Raw genomic sequence first — 17,574 nt, forward strand, 5'->3', positions numbered from 1 at the left:
AGCTAGTCAATAAATAAGTCAGAATGCGGTATATAATTTAAGTTACTATAGATAATATTACTCCACACTAAAAACCCCCGGTGTTGCCTTCGATGCTTTATGAGGGACCGCAGTAACTCACGGTTTATTTTGGATATTCCGGTATACCCTGGGTCACGTATTTTTCACGTTACCCCCAAAACCCATAACGTCAATCCATCAACAGCCTCAGAGTCAGTGAAGCTAGTGGGAGTTTAGGGCCCTAACCCTGAAAACTCACAACTCAGAAGGCCCCAAATAGTTTTATTATTAATCGCAAATAACCCTGTCTCTCAGAGGCAGGATATATTGAACTTCCGTTTGATTGGATCAAAAAAATAACACATATTATTCCTATATTAGTTCCTTTATTGGTAGCATCAAGTTGTGTTATTGATAAGCGGCCGGCAAAAAAAAAGATTGCATTAAATGAACGCATCCATTGCATTATGATTAGATAAATCTTCAAACTACAAAAGACCTTCATACGGTGCCTTGAATATCCCGTATAACTCTAACAACTGCTTGTTACACTTTCCGTGTGTTTTCACGTCTCTCACATCCGCTCGACGATTTATGTGGACTTTTGCGCCTTCGATACCTGACCAAGCTTTTGCTACAGTCACCAATCTGCTCCAAGGCATTTGCCATTCTCCTCTCAAAAACTGTAAAATGAAGAACAAAAAAATGTAATTATTTCATTTGTAAAATGTCCTAAGTCCAACCAACATAGACTCGACCATATGCAAAGAAGAATAAGGTTGAAAAATCACCTGATCGAAGGGCCTTCGACCGATATGAAACATGATATATAGTAAAGGTGCTCTAATTAGAGGTATTTCAGCATTGCATGTTTCCTGGACGCCTAGATCTTTGTAAATCCGTTCTGCGTGCAAGCGAAGATGGTCGTAGATCACCTGGAAATTGTTATTATATCACATACTTATCTCTATTTCATTTCTATCATATATCTAAATGAATAAACTGCATTTTGGAAAGTGTTTAATGGAATCAGGCGTTACCTTGCGGAAGTCTATCCTAAGTAAGAAAAGGACCAATATTTAGCCACTTCCGCACATGCAGTGGTAGTCGCGCAACAAAGTGCACCGCCCGCCAGCCCGCCGATAAATGCGCATGCGGCAAACAATGCGAATCATACAACCGCCACCGCCAAATTACTCAACACGTGATTCACCCCTCCACGGGGCATCTTCAGGAGTTATGTTACACCGATTATTGCCAAACACAGAGTACTAACTCTTACTTATTTTGGAAAGTGTGCAGCGGAATAAAACAAAATATTTCCCCCATTTCCTTTCTTCCATCGGACAAGACGCATGGATTAACGACATCCGTAAACGGTTAAAATTCCTTCCACCCTCACTAAGTATTTTGCTAATAATTTTTTAATGCGAACAGCCAAGTAGTGAAACAACCTACTGGCGTCATTGTTTCCAGCCAATTATAACTGAGGAGTCTTCGAGATAATAGTAAACAAGTTTCTTCTTGGCTAGCATGTGCTATCGTAGACCTCGTCATTGCTTAGCATCAGGCAAGACATATTTCAAATGCTCCGCTAATAGAAGATAAAAAAATGCTTTTGTACATAATACGCGGGTAGAAGCGATTTATCACCCAAAGCACGTTGGCGAAGAATATGGTAGCCAGTAGCGATCTAAGGTGTATTTACATATGTACATAGAGTATTTACAATTAACACGACCTTACCGTAACTGCAGTGACCACATCACTAATGACTTCAAATAGCCGTTTAAATTTGAATTCTGTATATATATATATATATATGTATGTATATATATATATATATATATATGTATGTATATATATATATATATATATATATATATATGTATGTATATATATACACTTATATGTATACTTATGCAGGCAAAGCTGACATCACAGTTTCATAAAAAAACTACGGAAGCTATCTTTTCGGCATAGCAACACAGCTTTTTATATTCCATTTAAGTAAACGGAGACATTATCAACATACCCTGAGACTATCGCGGCCCGATGACGTCATCAATATTTGATTAGTCAAAATGGCGGCGTCACTAGCCCGCTCAGCATTGCTGGCTGGCACATTGCCCTGGAAATATTATTCAAATTCAATTACAACACCAAGTGAATGTCAATGTAAACATAGCGTCACTTTATGATGTAATTTGGTAATCACATGTTTATATATAAAATGGAATCGCCAAATGCATTGCTAAGGCCAGTTTTCGTTCACAAAGTGTTCACGAATCTTTTTAAAGACATAAATAATAGGGCAATTTTTAGAAACCTATAAAAAAAGCATTACCAAAAAATAATTACTTTACGATCAAAGTTTTGCAGTGTAAATAGAAAAGACTTTTTGGAAAATAGATAAATAAAATGATCACTCCGAAAGGTGACTTAAATGTTTTTTATTTGACTACGATATAGAGGGATAAATTTTGATAGAATGAGCTCTGTGCATCCAGTTTCAAATAATTATTAATTTTTAACCTTGCCTATGCATCGAAAAGATTTTAATAAGACAATAATAATGCACACTGATATGAAAGCAGTCTGAGTAAAATCTACAATTTAATGTATAAAGAGAAGTGCTATTATTGATACCCCTTATGATTATGCCGAGGAGAAATTCCTTACTTTGGACTGACGTCGAAGTCACTAACTTGTATGAATGCTACGTATAGAAACGACCATGAATCACAATCCTCCGATCTAATTAGTGCTTTATGTTAAAACGATAATTCATTCTATAAAGTATTATTTTAATGCCAACAAGCGTTAAAAGTTACCACCTCTTCGATAAACTCGGCAAACTCGGGGAAGTCCTCCAAACCGAACTGGTCAGAAAGTGTAAAAGTTCTCTTAGACTGATCCACCAGAGCCTGAATCTCTTGCGTATGTTTGTCATCCTCGTCCAGGGAGCAGAGCGCCTCCGCTATGGCGAGGGCCACGGACGACGGTGCACTGTGCGAGCCATCGAAGCTGACCGAGCTCGAAGTGGCTGCAACATGGGTCTTATTTTATTATAACGTCTTAGGAACATGGCACATAACACCAAAAGTAACTCAAAAATTAAAATCATGACAATGTTTTTTTTTTATTTTTCTCAGTTACATATAACAGGTAGCTGAAAAAGTTGCTTCGCATTTTATATGAAAACTCAAAACATTTTTTTTTAGTTTCATTTTTATAAGTAAATTTGTGCCACCTTGGCAGTTTTGTTGTAGGAATATAGATGTTGTTGCTGTAGAAGTTAAAATAACTGGTCGTAAAGTTTGCCAAGCAGGAATGTAATTGCTTGGCCAATAACTAACTTCAACTGTATTGCAAATAATACAACGTGAGTTCAATATAAAAGATTAATCTTACTTGTATTAGCAAGACTGCGTATCCTTACTTGCTTCAATTTCGGTCGAGTTTGCTTTGCATTCAAGTTGTGAGCTTCGCCGTTTGCAACTGAAAAACATCACGTTTTAATTCATCATCACTTCAAGGCTTTGGTCTCTCCCAAAGATCGCTACCATCACCACTCTTGCACCGCATCTAGCAACTTAACGCGACCTTAATTATGTCACCGGTTCATCAAGTGGACACATGATCGTCACTCGAGAACTTTAAGGCTCCATCGTCTTAATTGGAACTGACCAAAAACTTTAAATTCCATGGATTTACTGCATGCTGGCTGCGATGCATAGGGCTGCCGACTCACAGATTAAAGGATACCATCTTAGACCTTCTTGCAATGCGTTGGTATGCACCTACACCGACATTAATTCCTAGTTATTATGTTGATTAGGTTGACTAGTTGTTTACCTTATGTGGTCTTTAGGTATATTAAATTACCAGAAAACCATAAACTCTATTACACGTTTCAATATTTGAGAAAAAAGTAAGTCAGATCTAGATGACGTCATTGATATGTTCTCGGAGAATTTACAATTTATTAATAAGAACAAGGAATTTTATTTTTGGAAGAAATATAATTATATATTAATATTACTAGCTACCCCTACATATACAAGTAGTATATTTTTCATTCATTCTATTTCAGTCTTAGCGAGTAAGACCGAACGTGTGAGCGAGTACCCATGATCTGGATAGAGTACCTTATTAAGTTCATTGGAAAACGATACGCTTCCAAGCGGTATTATTGAAAATATACACCCGGTAAATATATTGAAAAATATAAATCATTCAGAACTGCTAAATAATAAATTTAATCATACCAGTCTTCTCTCTAATAACCTCCTTTTTGGCCCATTTTTGCAATTCCTCGTATACGATGGTGACCAGCATCTGAAGCATCACGGATCCGCCCACAGGGTTAACGTTGGCTGGTAGCGTGTCCTCTATAACTGACGCGGCGTTAATAAAGCATCGAGGTATACAGTCTAAGGATCTAGATATGCAATTCAAGCAAAGGGACATCGTCTGTAAAATAATAAAAAAGAAGTTTATTTTATAAAAATCTACTATTGCTTTGGGACAATTTATTGTCATGCACTTTGTGGAAATATATGGACGAAGTCTCTAATCATAATAATACCACATTGAGGTTTTTAAAGGCAGTAAGGTATCCGAGGGAGTTATAGTGGTAACATTATCCTGCTCCCAGAGCGCGAGGTATCTTTAAGATTTCTCCCCGAAACCAAAAAAAAATGTTTGTTTTTACTACAATATAATGATTGTTAAAACAGCATTACAGGACCCTTATTTAATTAAAATTTTAAAATACATATGTTGCAATAATATCGGATATAATAAATATTTGATGAAAAATGTCATTAAAATTCATTGAGGCAAGACATTTCACAGGTTATAATCCTCTTCAGGAAAAGGCTTTTCTCTTATCTGGCAACATCTACCGAAGCTCTAAAGTTCGTCAAGTATTTTAAGAGTTCCAAGTTTACATATTTCCTGTAGTTTTGCCATAATATTAGAAACATCTATGGAGTTTTATCAAAAGTCTAATATAAAACTTACCCAGTTAAACGTAAATTTGAAAATATTTTCTTACTAATAACCTCAACCAATAACAAAAACGTACATCTTCGGGTTTTTTTACAATTCATGATCGCTCTAATTAAACGTCGTGAACATTTCCACAAACTTCCGTGGGTCAAAAGGCGGTAATTAATTTTTAAAACCAACCTGATACATTGACGCGCCGCTTTGTATTGCGTTGACCAATATAGGAGGAATGAATTGCAGCGCCGTACCTACTATAGCTAATATACCCGCCAACCAAGGCGGACGACGATCGCACCAAACCTTTAAAGATAAAAAACAATATTTTTCCGAGATTCTGGCAGAACTGATGGCCAAATCCTAGATCCGCTAATAATCGAAATCTATGGGGAAGTCCTACCTGTATGTCCAGCATTGGGTATCCTATGGTCCAACTACTGTACTGTACTGTAAATAACCTGTCCTTTTATAATTCTATGAGGTGGCCCACTTATATGTCCAGTATTGGACGTATCGTATGAGGCTACGTAATTAATTACCTTATTTATAAAATCCATCAAAATCTATCTTTAGTAAATTGTGAATAAATTTGTGCATCTACATTAAATTCTATTTCTTAGTATGTATCCCTAGTGTACATTATACTCAGATATTAGGTGTATTTTTCTTTTAATTTTCTCCTGGTCACAGGCATACATATATCGGGCTATTCTTACATACATAGACCTCAGAAAACCCACTTTGTGAAGCTTCATCCTTCTCATTACCGGCAGTAAAATTAATTATATCATATATATATCACTTGAGATTTTCTACAAATATAATCCTAATTAAGAAATTAAAAAAAAAAAACTGCTCGTGCATGTTTATTTGAATGGCAGAAATAGATTGTAAATTTTTAATAAATGATATATAGAAGTCACGAATATTCACCTGACGTTTATCAAAGCAAGAGGCCCAATCCCTTCCAGAAATTTCCAAGGCATAACATAAAGAGGACTTCAGCTCTGCTTTGCTGCCAACAGTCGCCAATATATTCGTTAATGCACCGGCACTCCTGGCGTATTCTTCACCGACTACAATTTTTTTTTATTTAAGTAAGTAGTTTAAAAAAGTAGTATGAAAACAAATAAACTTTGTAAGAATTTCGAAAAAATTTAAAACACTAATTCGTAGTAAGTAAATCAATATTGTCCAAGACCACTAACCGTCACCGTTCCCTGTAAACCTGCAGAACCCGTCGGCGGTGCACAAGAAACCTTCGCACTTTTCTTGGTGTGCGTCTACGTTGTACCACAAACCAACGGCTGGCCATCTCCCATTATCAACTGACATATTACAGATGGCATGATTCAGCAGAATCCTTGCAAGACGACAGTCACGCATCATAATTACCTATTAAAGATATAGACTATATGTTTAATATATAAAGCCTACTTAATTCAAAAGTTTTCTTCACTTTCCTTCATTGACACCTTGGAGATTTTTTTATACCGTAAATTTCAACACTAGCGTCTAAATTAGATCTAGCTTGTGTCTTCTATGCCAGTTATATTATTTCAGTAAAATTAAAATTAACAGAGAAGCCGTTAGTTTTAAATGCTGCTATCTATAAAACATCCACACAACACATTTCCATTAGTCCAAAAAAGTCAATCCTAAGTAACTAGAATTAAAATTAATTGATCATTATCATATCACCCCTAGGATGTTCACTGCTGAACATAAACCTTCCAACATATTTTTAAAAGGAAAGTCCGGTTGGAAGTAGCCACTATCCAACATCTTCCAAAGACCTTAACATTCCTGTCTGTTCACCCTGTAAGTGGACATCCTATAGTGGTCTCAACTCCAGAATCTTATGGTTGTAGCCGCCAATAGTCCTGCGCACTAACGCCCTCTACTTCAACTTGCCAGTATAGATCCCCCCAATTCTAATTCGATCTCGCAGAGAATTCTGAGGGACAAATTCTCTCTTTGTGGCTAGTTGAACGATTATGAATGTCGATAATAACGCAAAAAAATTCTTTAATTGATCCTTTAAAGAAAAATTAGTTCTCACACTGAAATTGTTTTATAAATAGCTGTTCAAATATTCTCGTTTGTAATCACACCTTCATATCTGCATCTTTTTATTCAAACTTTTTTACAAATTTCTAATTTTTCTGCAGAAATTTTATTCCAATTTTCTTTCGAATGATAGTCGCTTTATTCCTTACAAATAGCTGTGCAAAGATCAAACAAATCTATCATTTATTCTATTGCTATAGGGCGCTGTGTACCTTGTCTGTTTGTGATATAACTAATGCTATTATTACACTGCATGTTCCGAATTTTTGAAATTAAAAATCAGATATTTTCGATCACAATTCATCCCGAATACAAACAATAGTTAGTGAATAAAAAATCAGCATCATCGAAAGCATGCTTTATTACAAGATAATACGGTTCATTATTCAATGTACTCTAATGCATTTAGAGCGTATTATCTTATTATGCATTTCAAAATATTTAGCTAACAAAACCCCGAGGTCTACTAATACACGTCGTTTCGGTTATAAAATCACAATTTTAAATCTTATTACCTTTACCAATAAGGTCCAAGATGGTTGGGGTTGAGCAAGCAAAACCATTAGTTCTAGACCTATGGCAGTCTTGTCCTGTAGGTCTTTGGTGTGCTTGATGGTGAAGTCGTCGAACCGATCAAATAAATTAGGGCTTACGAATGTGAACCACGGGTATGGAGAATCTTTTACTATACTATCTTCTTCTTTCTTCTTAAATTCCTGTAATGTCAGATTTTACTTTTATATTTTTTATTTACGCACTATAGACTCAGTTCATTTATGTTACCCAATACAAATAAACTCAATAAAGTTTCATATTGATTAGTCTTTGCTTCATTTCTCACTAGTAGAACATGTAACGACACTATATTGAGTTTCAACTGTACTGTTATATGTACATTTGTCTATAGTTTTTTTGTTTTAACTATGCCTATGCATAAATTTTCATTTTCATGTGGACACATGCTTACATAGATAATAATACGAGTATTTAGACATTTGTTTTTAGAAAACTAAATGCCTACATAACCTTAAGTAATCTTTACCTTATTCTAAATGCTCCTATCATTGCAAATTAGTTAAATTATATAAATTTTCGTCGCAAAGGTTTAATACTATATTATTATTGTTATGTTTATATTGCCCTATTAACCACACTTTCGTAAACAATTATAAAAAGGTCAGATAATTGAATTGCATGATTACCGAACCCTCAAAATAATTGCTTAATATTTTAATTTTGAAAACAATTCTTTCTTAATATTATCATTACGTAAATTGTTATTCCCGAAACCATTGATATTTAGATAGGGGGTAACATAATTTTTTTATGGTCCCCGCTATTGGAGGCCTCTCGTACCCCTAATTAGTTGGGATCAGGGTCTTTGTTTACAATTAAGTTTTTCAGATTTTTCATCTTTATTCTTCACTCACTGTCATTCTTTTCCATTACAATATCTTTCATTTTGTTCTTTCATTCCTTCTTGCTTTCATCGCCTTCCTTCCATCATCTTATTACTCTTAGGTGGCTAGGTACTTTTTTTATTCTTTATTTTATTATTGACTTATTCTATTTTTTTATCACAGTTTTCTTTCGATTGTGCTTTCTTAATACATTACTACACTTTTCTTATTCTATTTTTAAGTGTAACATAATTAAATTGAGAGCAAATTAGTTTATTTCTTTAATCAATCATCCTGTATCGAATGTACCTGATGAAGGAAATGCAATTCAGCTCCTCTATAAATCATGCATTTGAAGAGCTCATTGCATTTAGCGTGGACATCCCTCACATCTCTGGTTTGCTTCGGCACATCCAGCCCAGCAAGATCCGCTCCACTAGCGCATATAGACGGCAGCAATTGGGCCACGCAAAGCAGTATATTCAGAATATCGTTTAACAACAACGGCGTTGTGGAATCTGTAGTATTCGTCTGGAATACGGAAATATTTCAAAATAATACTATAGACAATAATTGACAGTTTTTTTATATAAATCAAGAGAGATATCTACAATCGTCAAATAAGCTTTTATTACTTTGTCCTTCCTTATGGGTTAAAAAAGGACAGACTAGTCGAGGATTCAATTTCCGTAATACAGTCATATACATAAAACACACTTTGTGTATTAATTACATAGGAATGCCACTGTTCATAGACAAGTTTCTAGCGAAGCAGCTGCGTTCTCTGCGTACCATAATACCACATTGCGATCGTCAACCCGCCTGTCAAACTTGGCGATGGTTTCTTATTTTTTGTAAGGTTTCGCGCCCTTTTGGCGTGATATTTGACTTAATTATGTTTCACTCCACATGTCATACATACGTGTACATATATATACATATACGTATATATACATATTTTTTTTATCTTACACTGGTAAGTCATAATATTTTTCCTCAAATATATAATTAAATAACATTATAGCTAATAATAGCAACCGATCGAAAGTTTAGTTTTTAAGTCCCAGAAGAGGTTTTCTTCCTAAAGAACCTTCGAGCTTTGTTAAGAGGTCTAAGCTATGCACCTTCAGGACTCTTCCATCTCGAACCTGATACAGTTCACAACCAACAAAGTTAATAAACTACATTTAAAAACTGACGTTATTAAAAAGTGATTCTTAAGAATCTGGAGTGAAAATGGACAAGCGCAATAGGCTGCTTAACCGGTCTTATTGTAAATCTATGCGAAAGGCCTCTTTCTAACATTGAACCTCCTGCGGCTGAAATGTAAATGATGTGATTGAAACTGATAAACTGATACTGCTTAATTTAATAGTTTTTACATAATGTACAGCTACATATTAACATATATATAAAAACATACCTGACAGTACCTTACAGTAAGTATTGTCAATGTTTCGTTAAGCATACCGGCAAATATTCTCTGCGCCATTCTCGGTGGAACGGTGTCCCATAGATCTTTACGACTACCTGGAAAAAAAAATTATAAATAAAAATTAAAGTCGGCAAAGTTTGTAAATAGTTAAAAGATAATGTAAAGAATAACAGAACACTTTTTAAAGGTCATCGTCGTTTCAGTCTATAGGCATCCTCTTCAAGGCACAGGCAAGGATAAGACCTCTTCAAAGATATCTAAATGGGTATATACCATAATCGCCACCCTTGGCAGGTGGGTTGGAGATGGCAGGGTAGTATAATGGTACGCAGGGGACGCTGCTGCCCATCCTCTGAAAACTTGCTTGTGAGCAGTGGCAATCTTATATACAATTAATGCAAGCGTGAATTATATAAGATCTTGCGAAGATCAAGCTCGCGTCCTAGTATCCCAAGTCTCAATCCTCTATCGAGACTATCTCTGCATTTTTAAAAATACTTTGTAAAATATGTGTTATAAAAAATTATGGTTTACTAAGTCTTCATATATAGACTGCATTATCATTGATGTATGACTTCTCATATAATTTGAAATTAATAGTTTTCTATGAACAAAAAATGTACACTTGTGTTTGTCAAAAGGAATGCAATTAAAATAACTAATGACAAATTTAGATCTTATAATAATATCATTCAACTTTAATAAAGAGATGTTAAATAGACATTAACATACAAAATTAGGTGAACATTAAAATCCAAATATCAAGCCATGTTTTTTTTTACTAACAATTGTACTGTAAAAAAAACATAGAATTGAAGCAATCCGTCGGTTGAATTGGATAAATAAGACTGTTAATGTTGCGTGGTATTCAATACGTCATATATGTTCGTGATGTTCCCGAAACGCGAGCCGGGGCCGAACTGACGATCAAACGAGTGCAGTGTTACTCTTCTGAACGACCATTAGAGTAAATGTGAAGGATTCTCTTTCCACATTTAATGACGTCAGACGTACGAACTTTGGGCCAATTATCCTATTTGCGATATTAGAAACTGCATTCTCCTAACTATATATAGCTATCCCACGCCTACTTTGCGTTGTCTTGCTGCATTTTATGGATACAATTTGATAATATTCTTAACAATTCTTAATACACAAGAAAAAAAATTCTAAACTATTTTTATACCTAAAACAGCTAGTTTGATATGCATTATATAACGAAAGCCTTGTTAACCTCTTTAGAGGGTGAAATTTCGTAGGAAAAGAATATTCCTACAAAATTTCAAGTCTCTACGCCTTGTGATTTCAGACATATCTTGACAGTCACGGAAGGAAATCTATTATAAATAATAATTACCGTTCATATAAAGCCACCAGCCTTGCACGGAGGGAGTGCCAGTATAATCAGGCTTCTGTTCCTCTATCGGTCGCCCTCCGGAGTCTTGCAGAATGTACAGGGAGAGGACTCGATTATGAAGATCCAACACTCTTTCGCCCACCGCTTCCGACATAGTTACGTAGCGTTTGTAGCAAGCCTATATAAAACATAAATAAAACTAATAATAAAACGTTCGAAATTGTGTTTAAATCTTTAATCAAGTAACAAAAATCTAAGCATTACCACCTAAACAGCGCTTAGACGTCTACTGCAAGGCAAAGTCAAAGATATCTATTGGGGTTTATACCATAATTGCTATGCTTGGCAGGATTGTTGACGATTGCAGTCTGGTATTATGGTACGCAAAGGACGTTGCTGCTCAATTTCTAATCATCAAAACTCCTTGTCATATGTTTTTAGATAGTAAACCTAACTATCATAGCTAAAAATGAATAAATGTAATTGTTAGTAAATTACTTGCAAACGTGAATGTCTCTCTGGGTTGCCAGTGTCTTCGACGTGTTGAACATAGCAATGGAGGCTATTTTTAAGTAATGCTGCTGCTCCAAGAGTAGCTGTCAACACTGGCAGATCAGCGTGATCAAGTGCTTCTTGCGCTAGTGCATGTAGATGTTCTGAAAAAAACTTATGACTTATTTTCGTTACCCTTACCATTATAAAAATAAAAAACAGACTCTGTATGTATGTATGTACATGCGAAACCAACACTGTACAGTACCCGGCGATAAATAAATTGTGATATTTTGACAGTCGTTGTATTTCGTGCGACAGAGATAACGCTCTACAAAGCCGAAACTAGCCGGTTGTCTCTTTCCAAAAGGTCGATGTACAATATTTGTCGCTGGGTACTTTAAATTTTTTATGATAACGAAACAAAATACTTGAAATAATATATAAAAAGAAAAATTAAAATTTTTGTCGTGCCTGGATTTTAAAAATAGTTTATTTAAACACTAAAGAAAATTATTTTTATTATACAATTCTTACAAAAAACATAACACGAAACTAAAACAAATGGATACTGTTATTAGAGGGACCTGAAAGTAATGTCGCTTCCTTAAGTCAAATTGACACGACTACATTTTTAACAAGTTTTTATTTCTAATCAACAATATATTTAGGTGAATATATTCTAATCATAAATATATTCTTAACAACAACCTTTTGCCATCTAGTACACAAATATTCAATGCCGGAGTGGTAAAAATCAATCGGTTTTTCTGTGAAATATGTCAACTGAAACGACATTACTTTCCCCTAATGCTTCATCTTCGACCATATCGCCGCTTTTCATCAGGCGAGTTGGTGACCAAAGTCGTATAAGAAAGCGTTACAAAAAAAACTCTGAAAATCTAAAAGCACTGATATTGTAATAAGGAATGTATTCAATAAATAACCTAACAGAGAATCACTTGACTTAATTGCCAACTGGACAAACTTGTCAGGATCAGACGTTTTAGCTACACCCCCATCGCCTTTGTCACCATTCAATGTTACAAACATTCCGGAAGCATGACTGAAAAGAAGATAATCAGATATATTAAAAAAAAACATATGTCACAATTTTTTTAAAAGAGAGAGCCATCCGAATTTCATATGTTGCAAGTGACATCAACCTTGTAACATCACTATCAGCCTGGTACTATTACTATTGTTGTGAGACAAGCCTGTCACAGGGATGATGAGTATATATTATTAGATTATGCTGATCCAGTATATATTGGTATTGACACAATGTTAATATATACTATATCAGCATAGCCTGTTACCAATGGCTGGTATGAAAAAATTATTTGTTTAATAAGATAAAATATAAACAAAACAAAAGACAATGTATATTTATCATCACAATTTCAGCCACTGAATGTCCACAGCTGGACTTAAATCCCAAAGATTTCCAGTAGGACCTGTTAAGGAAGTAACCTGCATCCAGCGTCTTTTGATGACATTGACAAGGTTGTCTGCCCACCTTGTGGGTGGTTTCGCAGTCTCTACTCCAGAATAAAGGCTTTAATGGTCATCCATTCTGCTGTTTAAAGAAGAAATTTAACATTTGTGACATACTTGAATGCAATTTCAAATTCTTCTTCCAACCACATAACAATCTTCACAGCAGCAAATGAAGCATTTCGTGGAAAATCCAATCTACCACCAACTACTCCTCGACATATTTTGTCTGATAGAACTGTCTGTTTCTCCTAAAAAGAATTATTACATTATGCATGGTAAAATTAGAAATCGAGATGAGAAGACAATTTTTGTGAGGACTTGGACACAAAGTGCCAACAGGCATGCCGAATGGCGAGAAATAATTAAGTTAACAGAATTGTAAAATATATATTGCTATAATTGTAATTTATTATTATAAAGAGAGAATAGATTATGAAAGGAGTAGAGAAGAAGCATTCATATAGAATAAGAAAGATTTTAAAAAGCACCTTTGAAATCAACTTATTGGTACATTCTATTATATTTTAATATCTATTAATGAATGTTATATACTCTGTTATAAGTATTTATGTTAAGTATTATTTGTACTTCTACCTTTTGCATATTGTGGTTGTCTGCAAGAGAATGACTTATGTGATAAGACCACCCATTGTACTTTTTTGTATCTTAGTATGAAACTATTGAAATGTATCCTAATGTGTAAGATAAAGATTATTTAATAAAAACAAAGTACACAGAGTTAATACCAAGTATTTTCAATGAGGTAGATTATAATGCCACCACTACCATACACTTTTAAAAAATGAACTAATTTGAATACTAAATTTATTTAAATGATCAGTAACTGGATATTCAGATAGCAAGAATACAGTTATTAACCAATAATTATTAATCTTAAGGAAATAAAAGGGAAGAAGATGCAGTAATCCATGTTAAATTTGTTTGCAAAAATAATTTTTTTAATGATTAATTTTAATGCTAAACTGGTAGATTGAGATTATGGATTTACACAGTTATCTCCATGCTTGTGATTTCCAAGTTTTTTCCTGTTCATGATACATAAATGTGCAGTGTTAATATAAACATAAAAGTCCTCCCAAACACAGTTTACTTTTATTTTAAAATAACTATTATATATTTTTTTGTTATTTACTTTTCATATGCAAATCTCATCACAGAGTTTTGGAAGCAATGCATAAAATAAATTTTACTCAATTCAATACCAACCTGATAATACTGAAAATCTCTTTGCAATAGAATAGGTATTCTATCCATAATATTCCCATCTTCTATAACTTCCATTTTTTGAAAAATAAAACAAAATGAAAATAATAAAACCTATTTAATTATCAACAGAACAAAAAATTAAAAACAAAATAATTTATAACATTGAATGCGCACAAATTCTGAAATCAACTTTGGTTTTAAGGAGTTTTGATATTTCTTCTTGTAGCAGCTTATGTAACGTCACACCATCATGTTTATAAACCCAATATCCTCCTTCTTGTAAAATGAGGTCATATCGTTTGGGTCCAGATATTGGAGAGCTAAGCCAAATTTGCTTATTCGGACTCTGTCTATTTATAACATAAGTGCCATGCTCTGGTCCTAGTGCTATTGTTAAAACTCCATCCTGAAAAAAAAAACTTAAGCTATATTTAAAGATATGCAATAAATCTAGTGTATTTAGGTGCCGATTCTAATACCACAAATTTTTCATTCAGTAAAATTTAAAAGTTTAATTTTTTTTTGTATTGCATCACAATGTAGTTTTATACATGGTACTATTGTAAATAATCTTAAGTTTCATTGTGCAAACAAGCATTAACTTTTAAAGTGTCTATAAGCAGTAACATTTCTCTTGTATTTGTGATGTATATTCCTTTCAAACACCTTAGGCACAGAAGTATTTGAGTCTTAAAGTTTTTAAACAAGTTATTTATGTTAGCAATAACAATTGTGCTACATATTTTTAGGCAGAAAATGTAAAAAAGCATTTTGGTTGACCGCTGTAATATTTATAACTGCTATATGATATGATACAATAAGTAAACTACACTACACTGTTAAGCTCCTATGTAAATAAACAAAAATAGTGAAAGAATGAACAGAACACTTAACTTATAGTAGTTATATGTTCTTCCCATAAAGTTTCTAAAGTCTTTGGAACACAAGACTATGGAAAACCCAGAATCACAATTATATTTTTATTAGTGCAATAGCTTTGTTAACTACCTTCAAACCTGAAGATGCAAAAGTAGTGCCTACCTATATTATCTACTGAAAAAGAAATATTAGTAGTTTTCTTCTAACAAAACCACAAGAACTGTCTATGTAGAACACATATTCTAATGTCATATTCTCTAAAGAATAAAAAATTCTTCTTAAAAAGGTATAAACAGAACATGTACCAGATGAAGATAAGCTATAAATCATTATTTAATCATTATAATTTAGCTAAACATATAAATAAAGTACTATGATCAAAAAAATGCTTAATTCAAAATCAAAGTCAAAATACCCTATACTTCATAAATATAACAAGTATAAAAAATAAACTAAGGAACTCTTGTTACACCATTTAATTAATAATAGCTAAATAACTTGGAACATAATTATTCCAACAAAAATAAATCCAGCAACTGAACGAATGTTACTCTTAGTTAGTACTATACAATAACGGAAAATTTTACTTACACTAAATGTTACATCGGCTCCCTGAAGGTTAGATGTTCTCTCTAAGATCTCTTCGAAATATTCACATAAAGATTCTAAAGTTTCGTTACATATTTCTTCAAAAACTAATGGATCAACTATTTGAGATGGTTGCGATGTACTAGATGTATTTGTTGAGAATGATTTTTGACTTAAAAATACGTAACTGCTATTAAAGACGTTGGCGAAGGTCCGTTGATTTAATAACACTGGGGTAAAATTATTGATTTGTCTGCGTACCAGCCACCGACTGGTACGAAGTATGCTTCTAAACATTTTACCAGAACTACAGATTTATAAAATTAAATAAATTGAACAGCGTCGATACGGTACTGTTGATTTTGATATTTGACAAAAGACATTGACATTTTTCAGCTGACAATTAAAAAGAAAAGTTGAACACTGCTAAGAAATTAACACAGGTCATTGTATAATATTACTTAATACCAGTACTTGTTTATTTTTAACAATTATTTATTTCTAATTTCTAATTAAAGAATTTTGAATATCTGTGTAAATACACTTATTCCTTTTCATTTTTTCAATAGAGAAATAAAACAGTTTAATTTGATAAAACACAAGTGTTTCTTATTCAACGTTATGGTATTGGTTCTTCAAGTTTAAACTAGATGTCGCTTTTTCAATTCTACTTTGAGATGAGTTATCAAAGCATCCAGTAACCTTATGTATTTCATAGATTACAATGACTATTTGAGTATTTCTATTCAATGAGACTCAGTGGAACGACGACACTTCCAAGCCACAATTGAATATCTACTAAACCACAATAGAATTTCTACAAAACCACAATGGAATATCTACTGTTGCGTACTGAAATTTGTTTATAATTGTTTAGCAGAAGAGCTTGTTGCTGTCTTAGCTAAAAGTATTGGAAACCCCCCCCCCCCCTTTAAACACGTTCGTGTACCTCGAGACATATTGTAAAAATGACTTATCTCTTTAACATTACAATAAGCAGTAATAATAAAGTACTATTTTAAAAATTAATCAACGGTTTTTATGTTGATCAGTCTTTTTTTACTCCCGTGGTTACACAAATATTACGTAGGTTGACTTAAGAAAAGAGCTAATACGTAAATTTTTAGCAACGAAGACTGCATGCCACTTAAATACGATTGCGGCAGAATAAATACGATTCAAAAAAATATTACCATTGAAAAGAGATCACTTATTTTGGCTTTTTCGTTGAATATTTTTTTGCTTATTTTATTATATTACAATCCATAAAAGTAACAAAATGTTTCTGTACACATATACTGTAGATATATTTTGTGGAACATTATTATTAATGGAATCCAATAAATGAATCCGAGGGATAAATTATTCAGGCAATAACGGTATCAATTATTTATCTCGGCAAACTGTCTACAGAGGCAGGATGAATGCTAATATACGTTGTGTATCGATATAATACAACGGAATTCCGATTTCCTTATCCTTCGCATGATGAATAGAGTTAATGCGGAAACGGTACGCCGTACCATCCAGCCGTCCGAAAGTCAATCTGCCTCATCGGAATCTCGATCAAATCGTGTATCACGGGGATAGCGAAATTCCAATCTTTGTTTATA

At 33.5% G+C, this 17,574-nt stretch overlaps 2 protein-coding genes across 2 annotated transcripts; both read right to left on the bottom strand.

The window, feature by feature from the left end:
- Positions 1-397: 397 nt before the first annotated feature.
- Positions 398-14,569, bottom strand: LOC137931746 (uncharacterized). Its single transcript, XM_068775241.1, has 17 exons — positions 14,495-14,569; positions 13,382-13,515; positions 12,715-12,833; positions 11,774-11,931; positions 11,276-11,453; positions 9,907-10,013; positions 8,793-9,014; positions 7,599-7,799; positions 6,222-6,408; positions 5,947-6,089; positions 5,197-5,316; positions 4,272-4,476; positions 3,415-3,501; positions 2,838-3,046; positions 2,036-2,131; positions 792-935; positions 398-683 (listed from the first exon to the last, which is right to left on the bottom strand). Exons 1-17 carry the CDS (start codon positions 14,567-14,569, stop codon positions 489-491), a joined length of 2,580 nt encoding a protein of 859 aa, XP_068631342.1. The 3' UTR covers positions 398-488.
- Positions 14,570-14,616: 47 nt separating this feature from the next.
- Positions 14,617-16,326, bottom strand: fh (frataxin). Its single transcript, XM_068775234.1, has 2 exons — positions 15,965-16,326; positions 14,617-14,900 (listed from the first exon to the last, which is right to left on the bottom strand). Exons 1-2 carry the CDS (start codon positions 16,256-16,258, stop codon positions 14,649-14,651), a joined length of 546 nt encoding a protein of 181 aa, XP_068631335.1. The 5' UTR covers positions 16,259-16,326; the 3' UTR covers positions 14,617-14,648.
- Between the last annotated feature and the right edge of the window lie 1,248 nt (positions 16,327-17,574).

The sequence above is a fragment of the Battus philenor genome, unplaced genomic scaffold, assembly GCF_028537555.1.
Source record: "Battus philenor isolate CCGP_79_NKW_IND1 unplaced genomic scaffold, ilBatPhil1.0.hap1 SCAF_8, whole genome shotgun sequence".
Classification (NCBI taxonomy): Eukaryota; Metazoa; Arthropoda; class Insecta; order Lepidoptera; family Papilionidae; genus Battus; species Battus philenor.